The sequence below is a fragment of the Lichenostomus cassidix genome, chromosome 6, assembly GCF_008360975.1.
Source record: "Lichenostomus cassidix isolate B80296 chromosome 6, HeHo_3.0, whole genome shotgun sequence".
NCBI classification, from domain to species: Eukaryota; Metazoa; Chordata; class Aves; order Passeriformes; family Meliphagidae; genus Lichenostomus; species Lichenostomus cassidix.
The window spans coordinates 58,044-80,358 of NC_139487.1; the positions used below are offsets into that span (position 1 = coordinate 58,044).

Below are 22,315 nucleotides of genomic sequence, written 5' to 3' on the forward strand. Positions count from 1 at the left end.
AGGGCCGATGGAGTGCGCGCTGCGGTTTGGCGCGGCCGACATTTTGTCCCGAAAGCGATCGGCAAATTCCGTTCTTTTTCCGCCTCTCGCGCGGTTGCCGCCGCCCGTGGGTGACGCGGACGGCATATAGGACGCCTCAGCAGCTGTTTGCGGCGAGCAGAAATGTCCCAAAAGCGCGAAATCCGAGTTTTAAATTTCGATCCGGCCCCTATTTTGCACATGCGCAGTGCACTGGACTTACAAAATGGCGTCGGCATCACTCGAGCATGCGCACTGCACTGAACTACAAAAATGGCGGCGGCATCATTTGGGCATGCGCAGTGGAGTGGACTTCCAAAATGGCGTCGGCATCATTCGAGCATGCGCAGTGCACTGGACTACCAAAATGGCGTCGGCATCGTTTGCACATGCGCAGTTCATTGGACTACCAAAATGGCGTCGGCATCACTCGAGCATGCGCACTGCACTGGACTACCAAAATGGCGTCGGCATCACTCGAGCATGCGCACTGCACTAGACTACCAAAATGGCGTCGGCATCACTCGAGCATGCGCACCGCATTGGACTACCAAAATGGCGTCGGCATCACTCGAGCATGCGCAGTGTATTGGACTAACAAAATGGCTTCGGCATCGTTTGCACATGCGCAGTGCATTGGACTGCTAAAATGGCGCCCGCATCACTCGAGCATGCGCAGTGCACTGAACTAACAAAATGGCGTCGGCATCATTCGAGCATGCGCAGTGTAGTGCACCAACGAAACGGCGTCGGCATCACTCGAGCATGCGCAGTGCAGTACACTTCCAAAATGGCGGCCGCGGAGTCCTGACCCCGAAAACTGCGATTCGGCTGCTTGGCGGGCTTCCCCGGCGCTGCGGACAGGTGCGGAGTGGTCTTTGGGAGCGGGTGGAGTGCGCGCTGCGGTTTGACGCGGCCGACATTTTTTCCCGACACCGATCGGCAAATGCCGGCTTTTTCCGCCTCTCGCGCGGTTGCCGCCGCCCGTGGGTGACGCGAACGGCATACGGGACGCCTTCGCAGCTGTTTGCGGCCAGCAGAAATGTCCCAAAAGCGCGAAATCCGACTTTTTAATTTCGATCCGGCCCCTATTTCGCACATGCGCAATGCACTGGACTACCAAAATGGCGTCGGCATCGTTCGCACATGCGCGCTGTTGCCGACTTCAAAAATGGCGGCCGCGGGGGTCTTTTCTGAGGGAATATACGTCTACTGTGCCGCCTGAACGAAATGCCGAGTCCGAGGGTGCCACCGCCGCATTTTCCGGGCTTTGCGGGCTTCTGCTGAAGCGTGCGGTACTGTGGACGGCGCGGGGAGCTGGCGGGATCCGCCTGTGCCCGGGCGGGCACCGCCGCGGTCGATTATACGGCGGACACGCCCCCCCTGCCCCCCTCGGCACCCCCCCCTCCCCCCCCGCGTCTCCCGGATCCTTAAACATGGCACTCGGCACGCAGCGGATGGCGGCGGCGGCGGCGGCGGCGACACAGGTCGGGGCGGGGCCGCCGCGGGAGGGGGGGGCTGACTCGGCGGCCCCCAGCGCGGGGAGGGAGCGCGGCGAGGGAGCGCGGCGCCGCCGCCTCGGGGCCCCGCGGGACGCCGCTCCCCACGGACCGCACCCAAAATGGGGTGACGTCCGGCGGCGGGGGAGAACCGACGGGGGAGGGAACTTGCCACGCGGGACGGGGCCGCCCACGTGCCGCGAGCGACGCTTTTTTCCGACTACAAACACGCAAATACCCCAAAATTCACCTGCTTCGGAACGCGCCACCCCCTCTCCCTTTTAAAGCCCGACGCAAAACTGCGAACGACCGCCTCGGCTAACACCGCACACACAAATAACATATACTACTTACAAAATACACATACCTATACTCCAACATATTATTACACAGATTATACACTAGCAACCAGCTATATTGCTCTGAAGATTTATTTTTTGCATACCCTTTTTTTCCTCTTCAGGACACTACATTCATGCCTGCAAAAAGAAAAAAAAATGTACAAACCCTTTCACATTGGGTCAATTAATATCATTTCTTTCTCTTCTTTAGCAAGTCAAACCACCTGCTTCTACAGCACTTCTGAACTCCATTCTGACTCTTGGCAAGAAATTCTTACGGGCCTGACATTGTGGCTACAGCTCTGTGATGATCCACGTGAAAGGTGGGTGCTTTCTTCAATTATCCTTTCTTCAATGCAACACTTCCTTTTTACTATCTATCTAGGTCATCTCCTTCATTTTCATAACTATATTTGGAAGGCACTGTGTACTGGGCATTGCCCATAAATGTCCACCCAGAAAGGTAGACAACAGCTTTGCTGCAAGGCAGATAATCTTTTCAATATTCCTGCAAGAGCTGGCTTGCCTGCATTTGGTAATTATGGAACATGCTTCAGCTACTCCAGCGACAACACGTGAACAATTACTTCTTACTGATAGTGAGGCTCAAAAACCACACTTCTGAAGCAACAATGCACTGCAGGCACCTGGACACATGTCCTTCCCTAAGGAAAAAAAACCTCAAAGTTCTTTCCCTCTTCCCTGGCTTGCTGGTACCAAGCACAGAAAACTGCACCTGAGGGAAGCTTGGAAGCCTGTATCCTCTGACATTTTGCACTTGGTTAGAGCTTTTTTTCATACCTCTGCATACTTCTGAAAATTACAGTTCCTCTTTTACAACATAGCCAATGTCCACACTTACCTAGAAAGAGGCACTGGGATTTGTTTTCTGTAAATTCATTCAGGAAACTCCTTGTTCTTTCTCTCTCTCCTTCATGGCCAGAGTTTCCCAAAGAATATTTAGCAGGGCCTTTTTGCTTTGATACCCTCTATTTCATTTCCATTTCATTCCCTAAATTCTTTACATCCTCAAACTTTTTCTAGTACGTGGAAGAGCACGATCATAAATGGACAACAGAAAAATTGTAGAACTTCTCTAGCTCAAGATGTTGTTTTTCACTCTTTATCTATTTGCTCTTCCCATCTCATAGCTGTTCTTTTCCATGCAGCTTTAAGGGCCTGCAATTCTCACTGCTGCAGAAGGACTTGTGAACTGCTACTTCCCTACGTTGCTCATCAGAGCACGGAATCCAGTCGGAAGGTGCCGGTCCATCGGTGCGCAAACCTCCAGGTATGGCTAGAAAGAGTAGAAAAAATTCATTAAATACTTTCCCTTGGAAAACAGTTCCCATGCTTTGCAAATCTGGCTTCATACATAGAAATATTGGCACATCGAGTCTGTATCAATTTCAATACAGAACAGCATCGCTTTAAACTCTTGAAAACTTCAGGGTTTGGATGATGTTGCTACCGCTTCCTACATTACAAATGTGGCTATGCGGATCTCAAAACTGGTACACATGTCTCCAAATATTTTATCTAATACTGGACAGTACATAAGGTGCTTAGCCTTATACCTGCACATGCTTATTACCTGTGTGCGAACTGCATACCACGTGCATAGCCTGCAGAAATACACTTCGGGATTAATTCTGATTCGGAAGGCTCCGTTACGTGAGCCTTACAGAACTGCACCTCATCAATTATCCATGTACAGAAATTTGGCTTTCAAATGGCCTAAGAGAAAAAAAAATAGTTTTGCTAACTCTTTCAATGCCATCTTAAAGGAATAACATAGCTCATGTTGATGAGGAAACAATAACTGCAATAACCATCCTCCCCTGTTCCCTGTATGACACACTGAAAGATGGTTCAGAAGGTTTACTTCAACCACTGTAGGAAATGCCACACAGCTCACATGGTGGCCGATTCTCAGCCTCTGTTCCGCTCACTGTATCACTCGGCCAGATCAGAGAGAAGCAAGTAAAAAAAAAAGTTAAAAAAGTTTAAAAAATATTATCCCAAAGGGAACATTTGCAGGTGGTGGTTGTATAATTGTTCCATCTGAACGTGTGAGCGGCCCAGGCCACGCTTCTGATAGAACTGTTTGGTGTGGATGAACTCATGTCACTGTGACCAAAACATATGAGCGATACTTTGCTTCCCTTTATGCAATTAACACCTCTCTGGTCACCACAGTTCTGGTATTAGGTTAGCCTGAGATGCTGCCGTCTGACAGGGATCCTTCTCAAAACCTAGGGAGAAAACTCAGGTTTATATGTCAGCACCTTCACTGATGACTTCTTTACAATTCAGTGGCAAGACGTCCTTCATCTATTTTTCTTATTTGCCACGTAAGCCACACAAGATATTTATTCTTTGAAATAGGACTCTGACATCTCTTCCCTGAAAAGGTTTTCATCATTGCTCATAAGTGTGATCTCCCTCCCTCTTCCTGCTGATCAAACCTGGCTCAAACCACTGCCTCTTTTCAACAGCTAGGAAATCCTTGCACACGCTGGGCACAACACACCCAGGAGTCCAAGGCCAGCCTCAGGCCTACCTCCTAGCAGCTCCTGTCTGGCACAAATCCTGACATTTGCACAACTTTACAATACAAAATCCCACATTTCCCCATGGGAACCTGGGGGCAACAATGGCTCTTTTCCACGGGAATGGCACATCACCACTCTCGTGTAAGATAGGCAGTTTGGAGGAATCCAAGTGCACACAGACCTCTGCTTCTTTACACCTTTCATCTCACAGGATTCCTGCAGCATGCACACTTTTCAGCTACAATACCACATTTGGAACCTGGCTGCAAACGGGGCCTCTTTTACACATGTAACAAACTTTTCCACCCTTCTGACCTGCACACCGTGGCAAATGCCTCCTCACATCATAAAAACCATCTGACAACGCTTCATAACAAGCCTCAAGATACACTAGATCGCCTCTGTGTTACCTCACTCCACTCAGTCAGGTTTTCTGGGAAAAAAAAGGACTGTTTGAACCTTTTACAAACCTGCTGTGGGACTAAGAACACCGAGCTATACTGAGAGCAATCATAACAATCCATTCTTTACATTCATTTCAATTATTCACTACCCACAACAACACCTGTAACTCCTGCTTCAGGACACCACATCTATAGAAATACTGCACCACTGATATTAAAGGAAGCGAGGACAATAACCACATCAAATCTCTTCTTCCCCCACAGCAATGACCGTGGCCACATCTCCTTCTCTCTACCTCGAGGACACGCTCTGGGGAGTACCTGACAGCATAAGAGCTCTCAAGAATCTTCACCACTGTCAAGACAGCCACTTGACCCCAATGAATGCAGGATCTCCTGCAAGGACTGATGCTGCCACCACTGCAGCTTCTCTGCTTCCACACAGGGAACCCAGCAGAGCACGGCCACGACACCCTCTGCACGCTGCAGCTGGCCACAGCAGGGCAGGGTGGAGAGGGAGGCAGCAGCACTTTGGGGAGGCGGCAAAGAAAAGCCAGGAAGAATGACCTCTGAGCCAGGACGAGGCCAAGGCCCGTGGTGGCAATGACAGCAGCGGTGGAACTCCCCAGCAGCAGTGGAGCTCCCCAGGTAACCGGTGGCAGCAGATGCACCCACGATAATCAAAGCGCTCCGGCTAACTGACCTGGCGCCGGGTCACCCACGACCGTACCTCCAAAATGACCCGCTGTCACCACACCCTGCTGTCTAATTGCACCGGCACCGGATCACCCACGGCCATACCTGCAAACTGACCCACTGTCACCACACCCTGCCGTGTTTGCCAGCCTGGTGCTTTTTTCCATATCTAGAATGTGGAATTTCCGGACAAGGAGGTTGCTTTTTCAAAATTCTACAGGTGAGGACGCTCCAGTGCTTTTCCTCAACATGAAAATTACAGCTTTTGGATTTTCTTTATGCCCCTGACAATCTGCACGCTTTTGGATTCTGGCTGCGTCGGTCTGTGCGCTCTATGAAAAACATTCTACCGTTTGGACCTTCCGAGAAACGGAAATCTTCCAGGATTTATGAAGCGATACAACGAAACCTTTTCTCAAAACTGTATTCTTATTCCCACCCCCTAAACTTTTATATAATTACACTCATCTATTTACATTATATCTATTTGCACTTATTATAGAGAAAATACTTACAAATCCATTGACACTTATGGAACCTCTCCTAAGACACAAGCCACGTATTTACAATGTTCAGCTTGTACATTTTGACACTTCAATATCACATCAGACTTCTACGCTCTAACCGTACACATCTACTCATATCAAACCTCTCTTTACATTAATATCTAATATCTGATTAGACTTTGTACAGAACAGCTAATAGATCTCTTTATTCTTTTTTTACATTTTGTCCTATATATCATCCTGCCTTATAAGTTAAGCTCTTTCATTGGTTCATTTATATACACAACACTTGTGTTTGCACTTTAAAATCTTCTATCTGCTTTGGCCTTGCATGGACAAGCTTATGCAGGACACACATTACTCTCTCTGTCTCATCTGCATGGTGCCCCAAGGAAGATTTTACAAGATCATTGTCTCAAAGGAACAACAGAAAAATGGCAACACCTCCCTAGCTCAACATTTCTTTTTCCTCTTTTCCTAATTGCTCTTCCCATTTCACATGTTGCCTTTTTAATGCATGTTTAAAGGACTGCAATTAGCACTGCTCCAGAAGAATTTGGGAAGTGCTGCTTCTCCCTCTGGCTCACCGTGGAACAAAATCCAGACGCGAGATGCCGCTCTGTAGCTGTAGAAAACCTCCGGGTATTCATACGAACAATACACTAAATAAATGAAATTCTGTGCCTTCAAAGAAATTCCCCATGTCTGGAAAATCTAACAAAATACATTAAAAAACTCTCCTAATCAAGTATGTATCCATTTCAATGCTGAACAGACACACTTTGAACTTTTAAAAACTTCTGCCTTTGGTGCTACCCCTTCTTACATTACAAAAATTGCAAATTCTGACCTCAAATCTGGGTTATGGGGGACCATAGGCAACTACACCACGGCTGTCACCAGCCCAGATCCTACCTAGGCCCGTATGGGATACAGGTTCACCTTGGGGTTACACACAGCTGCTCTGCCAAAAATTCCTCCTGCAGGCACAAGATTACACGGCAGATGTTCTTAGGCACACCGTGAAAGGGGGAGCTTTCAATGGCACTCTGGGATGCAGGGGGCTGCATCACCCACTGCCCTCAATACCTCTCACTCATCCTTCCTTTCAGCTAACGGGCCACGGCCCCCCACCCTCTCCACAGCCCCCTACAGCCCTGTGGTGCCGAGTGCTGCCCTGGACAACACGACACCTGTCAGCTCTGGAGCCCAAATCCTGGTTTTGTAAGCCTGTGGTGGGACTCGGCAATAGGGACTGGGGGCTGCACCTCTCCTGGGGTGACCTTTGGCTCCACTAACCTTGTGTGGTGACAATTCACACGGTAGCCAGGACTCTGCCCGTGTCACATGGGTTCACCCCCCATGCCGGTTAGGGCTCGCCGCTCCATACCCCACCTGTCCTGGACACGCTCTCACTCCCCCAGCGGAGGCACTACCCTGGGGCTCTGCACCCTGTACACATTTACCTGTATTTCTCTGACATCCCCTCCTATGCCACCGCCAGCAACCCGCCTTGGGACCGGGCTCTGTCTCCCACACCCTTCTCCCTTCTGCTGCTCCCCATGCCTCTTCCACAAATGTTTACTAATGCATTCTATTGCTGATCAAACAGAGAAATAATTAACACATTCACACTTTTCATTAGGAGTTTATTTATTAAAGGAATCATGGGGAGTAATAAGCAAAAATAAATCGCATCAGCCTGCACTTACCACGCAGTTTTTCCTTGCTTAATAAGGTGATGCTGAACTCTCTCAGCAGGACTAAAAAATCCAGCTCTCCGGTTTAATAAAAGCCACCTTAGACCCACTGGGCCCAAAACTGTAAGAAATGTCACACTTGTTTTATAGAGCTCTGCAACTAGTCACATTGGATACTGCTTTCGGGACTGCCACAATGACAGTCTTGCCATCCTGGGAAGCTCTGGCTCTGAAGAGCCTGCTTGCTGGCAGCTCCTGCAGCCAAAATTTATCCAGTATCTTCAGCACCACCTTCATGCCACCCTAGGCAGCTGAACCGGGACACCCAGGACATTCCAGGCAGAGGTCCCTGCAGAACCATAAAAATCGTTCAGTGCTTTGCAAAGCAAAGCTCAGAGGGATACAAGGCATTTTTCAGGAAAACCCACCAAAAACCCAGAAATTTTAGTGACCGAAGAACACCCTTTTTGGAATGCAACTGCAGCCCGGCTCGTACCGAACGCTACGCCTATCCACACTTTTAAGGATAGGTGTGGAAAATGCCTTCAAAAACAGGTTATCCCATGACCACCTCCCACTGACAGGATCCTTGGGGCAACTCTTAGATTTTTGCATGTTCAACTGACAATAGGAAAACGGGACAGGTGTTTGGGATTTCTCTGAGCACAGTCTAGCAGCTCACAATACCCTTTGGGCTTTTACTTTGGTATTTTTATAACCTGGGGTTTTAATTATTTTCTGACCTGTGCTTGTCATGGGCCTCAAGCATCCTATTCCAGCCTCTTGGCTTCATTTGCCGTCTTCCACCGCATTTATCCTCGCATGGAAACTGCTAAAAAGCACAAAACAATGACACACGCTTCACACTTCAAACGCAAATAAATTACAATTACGAAAAATCTCGCTGCCACTTTTCTAAACTATTCATCACAGACCTTAGAAAAAGCAAAGGTGATCTGTCCCTGACAGGACCCCGCTGGGACACCCGAGCAGGCTCAGCGGGGCGCGGGGAGGCAGGCGGCTTTGGGGACGATTCACAGACACGCTGCCGCTGCCCGCAGGGACACGAGCCGTACCACCGGCTGCGGCTCCGCTCCCGCCCGCCCCCGTGGCCGCAGCACCTCCCCCGGCGCCTCCCCCGGCGCCTCCCCCGGCGCCTCCCCCGGCGCCTCCCCCGGCGCCTCCCCCGGCGCCTCCCCCGGCGCCTCCCCCGGCGCCTCCCCCGGCGCCGCCCCCGGCGCCTCCCCCGGCGCCTCCCCCGGCGCCTCCCCCGGCGCCTCCCCCGGCGCCTCCCCCGGCGCCTCCCCCGGCGCCTCCCCCGGCGCCTCCCCCGGCGCCTCCCCCGGCGCCTCCCCCGGCGCCTCCCCCGGCGCCTCCCCCGGCGCCTCCCCCGGCGCCTCCCCCGGCGCCCCCCCCGGCGCCTCCCCCGGCGCCTCCCCCGGCGCCTCCCCCGGCGCCTCCCCCGGCGCCTCCCCCGGCGCCTCCCCCGGCGCCTCCCCCGGCGCCTCCCCCGGCGCCTCCCCCGGCGCCTCCCCCGGCGCCTCCCCCGGCGCCTCCCCCGGCGCCTCCCCCGGCGCCGCCCCCGGCGCCTCCCCCGGCGCCTCCCCCGGCGCCTCCCCCGGCGCCTCCCCCGGCGCCTCCCCCGGCGCCTCCCCCGGCGCCTCCCCCGGCGCCTCCCCCGGCGCCTCCCCCGGCGCCCCCTCTTTGCCGGGGCGGAACCCGAATGCGGACGGGAGGGAGAGCCAGGGGTGGGGCTGTGCGGATTCAACAGTCACAGCACAAACGGGCTGCTCGGAAGGGTGGCTGTGAGATTTGCGGGCTTCCAGGGCTCTGTGCTTGTGAGGCGCGGGCAGGGGAGCGCGGAATGCAGCGTGGGAGGAGCTCGGGAACAACGCGAGGGCGGTGGGCGAGTCAGGGGCGAGAGCGGCTGGGGACCGCCTTTGGAATTCCCTGTGTATCGTTCCTCGCCTTTTTGGCTAAGATCAAGTGTAGTATCTATTCTTATCAGTTCAATATCTGATACGTCCTCGATGGGAGGACTTTATATTACAGGATTTTTGGGCTCGGGACTTGGATCCGGAGCTTGCTCCCTCCGCTCCGCGCGTGGTCCGGGTATTGCGGTGCCTCCGGGAACGGTGCACCCCGCCGGGGACCTCTGGTCGGTTAAAAACACATTTAAACCCGAGTAAACGTGATTATCCGCACTTAAGGGTAAACCGCAGCTCTCCGGACCCCTGAGAAGCTGCCAAAGCTCGGGCGGCTGTGATTCTCTCCTCCCTTCTCCTCGCAGGGTGCGGCGAAATGGCGGCGCTTCCCCCGTGCTTTTGCGTGCTACTTGGGTTAAACTCCGGGATCTCGCCGCTTTCTGAGGGGGTTTCCGATTTATATCAGGGTAATAGAGGACATTAATGTCATTTAAATGAATCTGGGAGGGGATTTGGGGCAGTTTTGTCACATAAACACGTGAAGGAGGTGAGCAGCGGGGCGGGGGAGCCGCACGGCTTTCTTTTTGCAGCTCTTTGACCGCGGATGTTTCTACGATGCAAATAAAAATCTCAATTCTTTTTAAAAACACCGATTTTGTTTATTTGTAAAGTAAAAAAGGTGCAGAGCTTCATCACAGCCGCTTCGGCAGCGGCTTGGAGGTCCTGGGGTGACCTAGGAGATCCCGGAGTCCCCAAAGCCGGAAAATTCCCTAAAGCCCCTCCCGACCTTCCCCGGTTTCCTCAGGAATTTTGCGGGCGATGTGACAATTTTGGGGGATTTTCGGGCGTTCCCCGCGTCCTCCCCGGGATTTCCCCCCTCCCCTGCTCTTACCGCAGCTCCGAGGGTCCCTCTGCTGCCCCCGAAAAGCCTCAAAAAGGGGCAAGAAATCCCCGATCCCCCCTGTCCCGAACCCGCCAGGCAGAGCGGCGTTGGCTCGAGCCGCGCCTCATAAGGGAATATGCAAATTAGAAGGGCATGGGCGGGGTTTGGGGGGCAGGAGTGGTTATGCAAATGAGAGAACGCCGGGAGGGAGTGGCTTCATGGGAGTAAGGGGCGGGGTTATGCTAATTTAGATTACCTCATGTGCAAAAGGCATCTTGGGAAAAAAGGCGGGGTTTATGCTAATTTAGATGACCTCATGCGCGAACGGCATCTTGGGAGAAAGGGGCGGGGTTATGCTAATTTGGATGACCTCATGCGCGAACGGCATCTTGGGAGAAAGGGGCGGGGTTATGCTAATTTGGATTACCTCATGCGCGAACGGCATCTTGGGAGAAAGGGGCGGGGTTATGCTAATTTGGATTACCTCATGCGCGAACTGCATCTTGGGAGAAAGGGGCGGGATTATGCTAATTTAGATTACCTCATGCTCGAACGGCCTCTTGGGAGAAAGGGGTGGGGTTATGCTAATTTGGATTACCTCATGCTCGAACGGCATCTTGGGAGAAAGGGGCGGGGTTATGCTAATTTGGATTACCTCATGCGCAAACGGCATCTTGGGAGAAAGGGGCGTGGTTATGCTAATTTAGATTACCTCATGCTCGAACTGCATCTTGGGAGAAAGGGGTGGGATTATGCTAATTTGGATTACCTCATGCTCGAACGGCCTCTTGGGAGAAAGGGGCGGGGTTATGCTAATTTGGATTACCTCATGCTCGAACGGCATCTTGGGAGAAAGGGGCGGGGTTATGCTAATTTGGATTACCTCATGCGCGAACGGCATCTTGGGAGAAAGGGGCGGGGTTATGCAAATTAAAGCACAATCCCGCATGAATGGCGTCTGGGGAAAAGAGGTCCGGCCATGCAAATTAGATCACTGCGCGCAGCGATCGGCGGCATCATGGCGGATGAAGATCGGTGAGGCAAACTCGAATCCTTAGCGGCGCGAATGGCATCTTGAAAGCTTTATTGGGGGATTTGCAGAGTTTAGGCCTCGGTGCGCGGGGGGAAATGGGGTTTCAAGCCTTTCCTGAGTCCCCGAAAAAAGACCTTTTTTCCATTTTTCCCCACACAAATAACCGCAGCTCCTCTCAGCCCCGGCTCGGCAAATCCAACCGCATGGTCCGAGCGGCCAAAAGCCCGAGCGCGGCACCTTCGCCGTGCCTCTGCCGGCCTGTCCAGCCCCGCTGGCCGCGCCGAGCCCTTGCTGCGAGCCCCAGAATCCATGGAAAAACTCCTGCAGCTCCCGAGCCTTTCCGCCTCTCCCGGAGCTCCCAGCGCCTCACGAGCTTCCCGCGCGGCCGGCCGGAGCGGCGGGGTGATGCATATTAGAGACACAGAGCACCGCCGTGATTTCGGGTCAGTGCTTCAGAAACATGTGCTGACAGTGCGGGAACACAGCGGGAAAGAGTCTCTAAATTGCTGGAAAGGAGGTGCGGGGCGGCGCGGGGGAGACAGCGAGGTGTGTGTTTGTCGAGCGGGGTGCCGCCGGGAGTGGGGGAAGGAGATTGTCATCGCCGCTCGGCCGTTTGGCTAAGATCGAGTGTAGTGTTTATAGTTATTTATTCGGTTTTGGGTACGTCCTTGGTGAGAGGACTTTATGTTAAGCGGGTATTTGAGCTCGGGAGTTGGGTCCAAAGCTTACTCCCTCGGCTCCGCTCATCGTCCCGGTATTGCGGTGCCTCCGGCAGCGGTGCATCCCCACCGGGGACCTTTCGACTGCCAAACGCAGACTAAATGCATTCGGAAACACTAAACATCACAAGTCTGTGGGTATTCCTCCCGCGAGTTCCTGGCAGGGGCTCGCTGTCATCCCGGAGCTCGCTCTCACGCCCGGTGTATCTTCCCGGCAATGCGGTGCCTCCGGGAACGGCGCACCCCGCACGGGGACATTACGGTAGTGAAAAAGCACAAGGAGAGAGCGGTTGCTTAACTGCTACGTATATTTGTCGCAATATCAGACGTTATTGTGTGACAAAAGGTTTGTGGCGCTTCCGAAGGTGCCGCGAAGGCAGCGCTGTAGGTTGTGGATCCCGTCCGTCCTTCTGCCTCAGCGCCCGCAACATCTCGTGCCTTAGCCCCGCCTGTCCCAGGGGCTCTGTTATAGGGCGCTAATAACGGCGAGATTAATAAGTAGGTTACAGTGAAAAGGGACACCGCAAATCTTATTCGGCAGGTGCTACCGGAAATACCCGAATGGTGGAGAGAGCGAGAGTAAGTATGTCAATTCATAACGTATCTTTCTATTCTTTAGCAAGTCAAACCACCTGCTTCCACAGCACTTCTGAGCTTCATTCTCGCTGTTTACAGAAAACTCTTACAGGCCTGTCTGTGACTGACGTGATGGCTGCAGCGCCACGATGGTCCATATCAACAGTGGCTGCTTCTTTCAATTCTCTTTTTTCTGGTATACTTTCTTCTTACTAGATACTTAAGTCATCTCCTTCACTTGGGTAGCAGCATTCGTAAGGCACTGGGTACTATACTGTGGCTTGGGAATAAATGGCCGGCCATAAAGGTAGTAAACAGCTTTGCTGCAAGACAGAAAATGTTTGCAACATCTAACAAAAAGGTGGTTTTAGCCTGTGATTTTGTAATTATGGAACATGTTTCAGCTACTTCACATACAACACATGAAATATTATTTATTGCTGAAACTCAAAAAGGCCGCTACTTCTGCTGCGACAAACTGCGGCCACCTGGATATGTGTCCTTCCCTAAAAAACAAGAAATGGACAACAGAAAAATTGCAGGAGTTCCTTACCTCACGATGGTTTTTTTTTTCTCTTTTTCTTCCTGCTCTTACCTTCTCATATCTTCGTTTTAATGCACATTGGAAGGACTGCAATTATCAGTACGGGGGAACGAATCCTGAAGTGCTGCTTCTCCCTCTTGCTTGTCATGTCACAGAATGCACCCGGAAAATACCATTCTATACCGTACAAAGTTCCAGGTATGGATACAAATAATACAAAAACTTCATGAATTACTTTCCCCTACATAAGATTGCCCATGCTTGTAAAATCTGTAGGAATACATAGCAAAAATTGCAGATAAGGTCTGTATCAATTTCAATCCAGAACACCATCATTTTAAATTCTTTAAAAAATACAGGTTTGGATGATGGTGCTACCACTTCTTACATTACAAACTTTGGCAATACCGATCTCAAAACTGCTACACGTTTCTCCAAATATTTTCATAAATACTGGACAGTAAATAAGGTGTTAAGCTTTATACCTGAACTTAGTTATTACCTGTGTGTAGACTGCGTAACGCACACGTGGCCTGCTGAAAAACACTTCAGCGTTAAACCCGATTCGTGCGGCTACATTCTGAGAGCTGCCGTGAAGTGCACCTCCTAGAAGAGGCACGTACAGAAATTTGGCTTTCGCGTGGCCTACAAGAAAGAAGTGAAACCTTACTGGTTCTTTCAATGTCATCTGAAAGAAAGCAAATCTGTCATTTTAAATACTGAAGGGTAACTGTCTTGACCTTCCTTCCCTGCACCCTCGGTGAGGCACTGCATGAGGCTTCATAGGGTTTATGTCAGCCTTGGCACAAAATGCTGCATGGCTCATATGGTGGGTAACTTACAGCGTGTGTTCCACGTGCTATTCCGCTTAGCCGAGTCCCACATAAGCGAGGAAGATGCTCTAAGGGGTGCTTGGCAGGTACTGGTTGTGTAATCGCTCATTCTGAATGGGTCAGCAGCCCACAGCATTATGGCCTGTGAGGAGAGATGACAGCATGTAGGCAAAGGCCTCCTGTTCCCCCATGAGCTGGGGGAGAGTGGGTACAAACCTGCTTCCTGCAAGCGTATCCTCTTCGCCTGCTGCATGCTGAGGCTTGGACAACTTGGAGTGCAGCTGCAGGCTTTGGCCTCTGTGCATACACACCTCTCCCAGAAGGTGAGGTGACATAATAATAACTTTGCCTGGATGTAATCAGCTGGCTGAATGTCAGTGCAAAGTATCTGTCTTGAGGGAAACTTGTGGATGGAGTGAGATATGAATGTTTGGGTGAGGAAGAATGAGGACTGTGTGATGACCATCCCTGGAATGCACTGTTAGGCAGCCTTTGCTGTAGGCAAGTGTGAAGAAGCCCTGGAGATGGGAGCCATAAGGAAATATTGCAAAGCAGTGAGAAAGATTAGAAGGTGTTAGAATTGGTGGTTGCAGTGGGATGACATGTGGGTGGGGTCAGGGATGGTGCACCTGTATGAGAAATGGTATAATACTGTGAAACTTTGATGTGCTGGTGTGGCTGAGCAGGCCTGAAGCCCTCCCCTGTGGTCAGGACTCAAGCACGCAGCTGGTTGGTAGGAGGCCAAGGAAGACACGGCGTCAGGCACTTGGACTTGCACATGTGCAGAGCTGTGCAGAAATGACTGACATGTGTGTTGCGTTCTCTTCCAGATGGTGGTGTTTCGCTGCTGCTGGAGTTGCCAGTCCCTGCGAGGATATTGTGGTGATGTGGCATGCGTAGAGAAGAGAAAGATGGCATCTGTTCTGTTCCAAAAGATGTTGAAAACAAAATGACATGAAAGGCTACTGAAGGAAAATTGTTGTGACTGAGTGCTACTGTTGGAAAATGTATCAGGTTAAAAATGTTGTGTAACTGTAGTGAAAGGTTTTGTTTGGGTTTCCCCTGGGAAAAGGAATTTTAGTTTTCTTGCAGGGCAATGTTGTGCCAGATGAGGTCTGGTGAAGTCAGCATAACAACAGATTGGGAGTGACCCCCAAAGATAAGCAGAAAGATAAGCACTATGAACAGAACATCCAGCAGGAACTTGTGGTTCTCAAGAAGACGTGATGGATATGACAAGCAGCTAGGCCAGAGCACCTGCAGCAGGGCTGAAGACATCCTGGCCCAGAAAAAAGACTGCTAAGAAAAACTGAAGAATGTCATTAGCATGAGAGGCAAGGAGATTGGAGTCCAATGAGAGACTGAATATGGGGAGTTTGCTCAACTTTGGAGTAATGAACACTGAGCCAATGCTTTCCTATGTACTTTTACTGTATGCAATATCTCAGAAATGGAGTAAAAGCTATGTATCCTGGAATGATTGTCTCTGCACACCCGGGCTATGGGTGGATGAGATGATTGCTGTGGTACATGCTGGGCACAAAATAAAGTCATGCCTTGAGTGTGTAACATGAAAATGTTGTTGGAGAGTTTTTCCATTTTTTTCTGCAGATTGGGTGACACTAGTAAACACATGGCAGTAGTGTAGAGGTGGGAAAAAAAACCCCAAGACTAAAGAAGTGATCCTTGCAAAAGCACAGGATGGGGTAACATGCAAACACAAGTGAATGCAGCCATGAAACAAGTGAAAAAACCCCAGCAATACATAGTAGAAGCCCCTAGGAAATCCTGTAGAAAGAGATGAGCAAAATGGACGTAATGAGCATACAGCTGTGAGAAACAGCTGTATGCTACTGCTGCAGTATCCCCCAAAATGTGTTTTGTTTTTCAAGAATTGTAAATTGTGGAGTTTTCAAGAAGTGGTAAAAAGACCCACTAAGATTTCAAAGAATGGTAATTTGTGCTAATACAGTTGAGAGAAAGCGTGTAAAAATCAGGCACTGAACCTTAGTAAAATTCCATAGCAAAAGAGCTCCAAAAATTGTGAAAAAAGTAAAACGGTAAAAGTGCTGGGAAAAAAGCCGCCCCTCCCGTGTTGCCATAGCGACGGGCGGGCGGAGCCAGGCGTGGCTTTGGGCGGAGTCAGGGGGGCACCGAGGGGCGGGCTCTTGGGCGGGGTGCGGGAACACCAGGGGCGTGGTGCAGAGACTACCAGAGGCGTGGCTTTGGCCCGGGCCGAGAGACGACAGGGGCGGGGCCAAGGGAGGGACGGGGGGCGGAACAGTAGGTGGAGTATAGTGACGGACGCAGAGCCCGGGGCGGGGAGGTGGGCAGGGCTTTGTTGACGTGATTCTGCGGCGAAGAAGGTATGGCGCCAAAAAAAGGCTCCAAAAGTAAGGTGTCACTCTGGCTCGGTGGTTATGGCCTTCAGCCGAATTCCTACACTTCAGGGGTTCGAGTCTCACCGCCGGCTGCCCCCGTGCGTGCGCTAGGCACGTAGTCTGGGAGCTAGCTCTACGCCAGCCTAGCCCCATAGGACCATACGTGTAATGCATCTAAGCCAGAAGGTGGGACGGCTGGGGCGCGTACCCCCCTCCGGGGTGGGGTGGGCCTCCCGGGGTGCCGCCCAAAACGCTTTTTTTCCACCTACAAACATCAAACAACAACAAACCTCACCTCTTCAAAAACACACATCTCTCCCTTTTCTAACACAACACAAAAACAACTAACACCTCACCTACTACAAACAGCTAAATACACAACAAACTAACAACACCACACACCAACAACATACAACAAACAACTAAATACACACACCTACACTCCAAAACACTCATACACGCATTTTACAATCAACAACTACAAACACCAATGCCTCACACCACACAAACTAATGCCTCTCACATCCACCAAACGCCTCTCAAAACAACTACACCAACACAAACACAACACACACCACGTCCTCATAAACACAAACAAATCACACTGCAATCTTCTTTACTCTTTAGCTACTTGCTCTTCCCATCTCACCACTACTCCTTTTCATGTACCTTCAAGGACCTACCTGCAATTCTCACTCATCAGCAACGACTGCTCAACTGCTACTTCCCCATCTGCCTCATCACAGCACACAATCCACCCACAACATGCCCGTCCACCAGAGCTGCACAAACCTCCAGCTATGGCTACAAACTGTACAAAAACTTCATCAAATACTTGCCCTTCCACAACATTTCCCAGGTTTTCAAAATCTGCCTCAATACATACAAATATTGCCACATCAACTCTCTATCCATTTCAATAAAGAACACCATCACTTGCAACTCTAGCAAACTTCTGCCTTTGGATGATGTTCCTAACACTTCTTGCATTAAAAATTTGTCTAGGCTGACCTCAAAACTGGTACACATTTCTCCACATATTTTACCTAATACAGAACAGGAAATAAGGTGCTTGCCTTTATACCTCCACATACCTATTACCTGTCTGTGAACTGCATACCTCATGCATAGCCTACAGAAATACACTTCAGGATTGAATCTGATTCCTAAGGCTCCACTATACAAGCCTTACAGAACACCACCTCATCAATTACCCAAGTACAGAACTTTAGCTTTCAAATGGCCTAACAGAAACAAACAACTTTTGCTAACTCTTTCAATGCCCTGTTAAACAAATAACACAGCTCATGTTGCTGAAGAAGCTGCAATAAGCATCCTCCCCTGTTCCCTATATGACACACCAAAAGATGGTTCAGAAAGTTTGCTTCAAACACAATAGCAAATGACACACAACTCACACGGTGGCTCATTCTCAGCCTCTGTTACAATCACTCTTCCACCCAGCCACATCAGATAGAAGCAAGGAAAATGCCCAAAGGGATCATTTGCAGGTCCTGGTTATATAATCATTCGGTCTGAACATGTGAATGGCCCAGGCCATGCTGCTGATAAAAGTATTTTGTGTAGATGAACTCCCATCACTATGACCAAAACATCTGACAAATACTTTACTTCCCTTTATGCAAATAAAACACCTCTGTGGTCACCATATCTCTGGAATTATGTTAGCCCAACACACTGCAGCCTGACAGGGATCCTTCTCAAAACCTAGGGAGAAAACTTACATTTTGATGTCAGCACCTTCACTGATGACTTCTTTACAATTCACTGGCAACATGTCATTCATCTCATCTTCTTATTTGACACATAAGCCACACAGGGTATTTATTCTTTCAATTAGGACTCTAACACATATTACTCGAAAAGGTTTCCATCATGGCCCATAACTGTGATCTCCCTCCCTCTTCCTGCTGGTCAAACCTGGCTCAAACAACTGCCTCATTTCAACAGCTAGGAAATCCTTGCCCACAGTTGACACAAGAGACCCAGGAGTCCAAGGCCAGCCTCACACCTAGTTCCTAGCCACTTCTGTCTGGCACAAATCCTGACATTTGCACAAATTTATGATACAAAATCCCACATTTCCCCGTGGGCACCTGGCTGGCAATCAATGGCTCTTTTCCACAGCAATGGCACATCACCACCCTCATGTAAGATAGGCAGTCTGCAGGAATCCAAGTGTACACAGAGCTCTGCCTCTTCACACCTTTCATCTCACAGGATTTCTGCAGCATGCACACTTTTCAGCTACAATACCACATTTGAACCTGGCTGCAAACAGGGCCTCTTTCACACAGGGAACAAACTTTTCCACCCTTCCGTCCTGCACAACATGGCAAATGCCTCTTCACATCACAAAAACCATCTGACAACACTTCATAACGAGCCTCAAGATACACTAGATCACATGTGGGTTACCTCAATCCATTCACTCAGGTTTTCTGGGAAAAAAAAGGACTGTTTCAACCTTTTACAAACCTGCTTTCTGGGATTAAGAACACCAAGCTAGACTGATAGCAATCCATAACAATCATTTCTTTAAATTCATTTCAATTATGCACTACCCACAACAACAGCTGCAACTGCTGCTTCCGGACACCACATCTATAGAAATATTGGACAAATGATATTAAAGGAAGCAAGGCCAATAACCACAGCAAACCTCTTCTTCCCCCACAGTAGTGACCACGGCCACATCTCCTTCTCTCTACCTCGAGGACACGCTCTGGGGAGTACCTGACAGCATAAGAGCTCTAAAGAATCTTCAACACTGTCAAGACAGGCACTTGACCCCAATGAATGCAGCATCTCCTACAAGGACTGATGCTGCCACCACTCCGCTCCTCTGCTTCCACAGAAGGAACCCAGCAGAGCACAGCCATGACACCATCTGCACACCACAACCTGCTCTGTTTGCCAGCCTGGTGCTTTTTTCCCTATCTACAATGTGAAATTTCCAGACAAGGAGGTTGCTTTTTCAAAATTCTACATGTGTCAGGACACTCCAGTGCTTTTCCTCAACGTGAAAATTATTGCTTTTGCATTTTCTTTATGCCCATGACAATCTGCAGGCTTTTGGATTCTGGCTGCATCAGTCCATGCGCTCTATGACAAAAATTCTACCTTTTGGAGCTACCGAGAAACACAAATCTTCCAGGATTTACAAAGCAATAGAGCAAAACCTTTTCTCAAAACTCCTTTCATATTCCCACCCCTAGACTTTTATATACTTACACTCATCTATTGACATTATATCTATTTGCACTTATTATACAGAAAATCTACCCATAATTACAAATCCATGGACACTTCTGGAACCCCTCCTAAGACACAAACCACCTATTTACAATGTTCACCTTGTACATTTTCACACTTCAATATCACATTACACTTCTACACTCTAACCATACACATCTACTCATATTAAACCTCTCTTTACATTAATATCTAATATCTGATTACACTTTGTATAGAACCATTAAAAGATCTAGTTCTGCTTATTTTATATTCTGTCCTATATATCATCCTTCTTCATGACTTAAACCCCTTCTTTGGTTCATTTATATATACAAGACTTATTTTTGCAGTTTAAAATCTTCTATCTGCTTTGGCTCTGCATGGACAAGCTTATGCAGGACACACATTACTCTTTCTCTCTCTGCCTCATCTGCATGCTGCCCCAAGGAAGATTTTACAATAGCATTTTCCTTCCCTTACCTACACTTTAGGTCCATTTCATGCCCTCCATTCTTCTAATCCTAATACTTTGCTTACTGCCTACAAGATCACTATCATCAATAAACAACAGAAAATTTGCAAGGGCTCCCTGGCTCAACATTTCTTTTTCCTCTTTTTCTAATTGCTCTTCCCATTTCACATGGGACCTTTTTGAACCACATTTCAAGGACTGCAATTAGCACTGCTCCAGAAGAATTGGGGAAGTGCTACTACTTCCTCCAGCTCACCATGTGAACAAAGTCCAGACACAAGATGCCACTCTGTAGCTGTGCAAAACCTTCAGGTATTCATACAATTAATAAAATAAATAAATGAAATTATATGCCTTCAAAAAATTAACCATGTCTGTAAAATCTAACAAAATACATAAATAAAACTTTCCTGATCAAGTATGTATCCATTTCAATGCTGAACATGCACACTTTCAAGTTTAAAAAACTTCTGCCCTTGGATGATGGTGCTAACACTTCTTCCATTACAAAAATTGCAAATTGTGACCTCAAATCTGGGTTCTGGGGGATCACAGGAAACTTTTATCCACAGATTTTCCCTTAAAAGCAGCCCTTTGGAGTGCTTTGGCCACAGAAATGTGCTTGGAAGTATCATTTATACACTAAGACTCAGTGTTTATCCACAAGAATTCCCAGCCTTACTCCATCTCCCTGAGCAGCTTCTCCTAAAGGAATAAATACATTTCTGGGGGTTCTCCTCAGCTGCCACTCCCACCCCCGAGGAATGTGTCCATGCTCAGGGTGTGCCCACCCCAGGAATGCCCCCCAGGCCGTGCCCAGCCCACCAGAGCTGTCCTTATCTGACCCAGTGGGTCACACCCGCCACCTTCTGCATGGGGCAGCCCAGGAAGACAAGGGGAAAGGCCAGGAGCAGGCAGAGCAGCATTCCCAGGACACGCGTGGCGCCGCACCACCACAGGGACATCTGGAAGCACTTCAGGATGGCACCACCCACCACAATGCCCACCGTGGCCCCAGGGATGTTCGCAGCACCTGGGAAGAGGAAGGCACGGGGTCAGGGAATTGCAGGGTGCCTTAGGTTGGGAGGGAGCTTAAAGATCACCCAGTTCCACCCCTTCCTCCATCCGAGATTGCTCCAAGCCTCATCCAGCCAGCCTTGGACACCTCCAGGCATGCAGAGGCATGCACAGCTTCTCTGGGCACCTGTGCCAGGGCCTCAGCACCCTCAGCAAGTTCCTCAGCAGCACCACAGGAAAACCTGAAAGGACAAGGGTTGCATGGAGCGTAGGGCTCTCCAAAATATTGATCACAGGTTCACAGCAGGATTTGGATTGGTAGGGAATGGAAAGCTCATCTCATTCCACCCCTTTCCTTGAAGCTCTCTGGCAGATAAACTCAGCTTACACTAAACTTTCTATCCCACTGCCTCGTTTGCTTTTCACACAGGCCCCACACCCCTCTGGATGAGGCCATTCCATATTGGATGTGCAGCCCCTCCCACAACACCTGTAAAGGGATTTACTGGGTGGCAGAGTGGTAAATCAAAAATACAGCTGTGCTGTGCAACCACACTGTCAAACTGTGAACTACTCCCTGCTGCTTCCAAAGGGAAGAAATCCAGGGAAAATCTGGGGCCTTAATTGCAGCACCACATTTTGTATCAGTGCTCTCTGAAAGTAAGTGAGAAAGAAAAAAGAAGCCTATAGAACAACAGAAAATAAACTTCCCTTTATCATCATTTCCCAAACAACCTTCAAAACCCCTCCAACACACAGTAAGAGAGGAAGAATTGTATCAATTAATACATTACACCCTTAGACACTGGTGAAACTTCTCCAACAGCTCTCAAAATGTGCTCTCAATGCCTGCTTCGAAGATTTAGGAGTATCCCAGATTTTTCCATCATCTGGAAATGCAGATTTAAGCAGGGATTAAAGTCAGTTGGCAGAGCTCACCTACTTCACATGGGTG

At 49.5% G+C, this 22,315-nt stretch overlaps 1 protein-coding gene, 1 long non-coding RNA gene and 2 other non-coding genes across 17 annotated transcripts in view; 3 read left to right on the forward strand and 1 right to left on the reverse strand.

The window, feature by feature from the left end:
• The window catches only part of LOC146435007 (uncharacterized), a 44,195-nt gene extending 29,493 nt beyond the window's left edge, over positions 1–14,702 (reverse strand). The window contains exon 1 of the long non-coding RNA XR_014853111.1: positions 14,449–14,702. This is a non-coding gene — a long non-coding RNA (uncharacterized LOC146435007). The remainder of the gene's footprint in view (positions 1–14,448) is intronic.
• The window catches only part of LOC146435006 (uncharacterized), a 61,778-nt gene extending 41,017 nt beyond the window's left edge, over positions 1–20,761 (forward strand). For 2 of the 14 annotated variants that reach the window (XR_014853102.1, XR_014853098.1), the window contains 2 exons: positions 2,070–2,185; positions 19,317–20,761. Coding sequence is in view for 1 of the 14 variants with exons in the window: in XM_085064529.1 (XP_084920655.1) it covers positions 11,553–11,562; positions 11,730–12,003; positions 12,821–12,858; positions 15,063–15,118 (378 nt within the window). In the remaining 13 variants the exon portion in view is untranslated. Of the gene's footprint in view, positions 1–1,437; positions 1,506–2,069; positions 2,186–3,027; positions 3,138–5,081; positions 5,374–11,502; positions 11,563–11,729; positions 12,004–12,644; positions 12,760–12,820; positions 12,859–12,967; positions 13,052–13,484; positions 13,598–15,062; positions 15,786–19,316 lie in introns of those variants that run through there. The other 12 variants (XR_014853108.1, XR_014853110.1, XR_014853101.1 and 9 more) reach the window with 11 other exon arrangements.
• LOC146435008 (U2 spliceosomal RNA) lies at positions 9,676–9,865 on the forward strand. Its single transcript, XR_014853243.1, has one exon. It is a non-coding gene; the product is annotated as a U2 spliceosomal RNA (small nuclear RNA).
• On the forward strand, positions 12,158–12,348 carry LOC146435009 (U2 spliceosomal RNA). The gene has a single exon (XR_014853245.1). It is a non-coding gene; the product is annotated as a U2 spliceosomal RNA (small nuclear RNA).
• Positions 20,762–22,315: the final 1,554 nt, after the last annotated feature.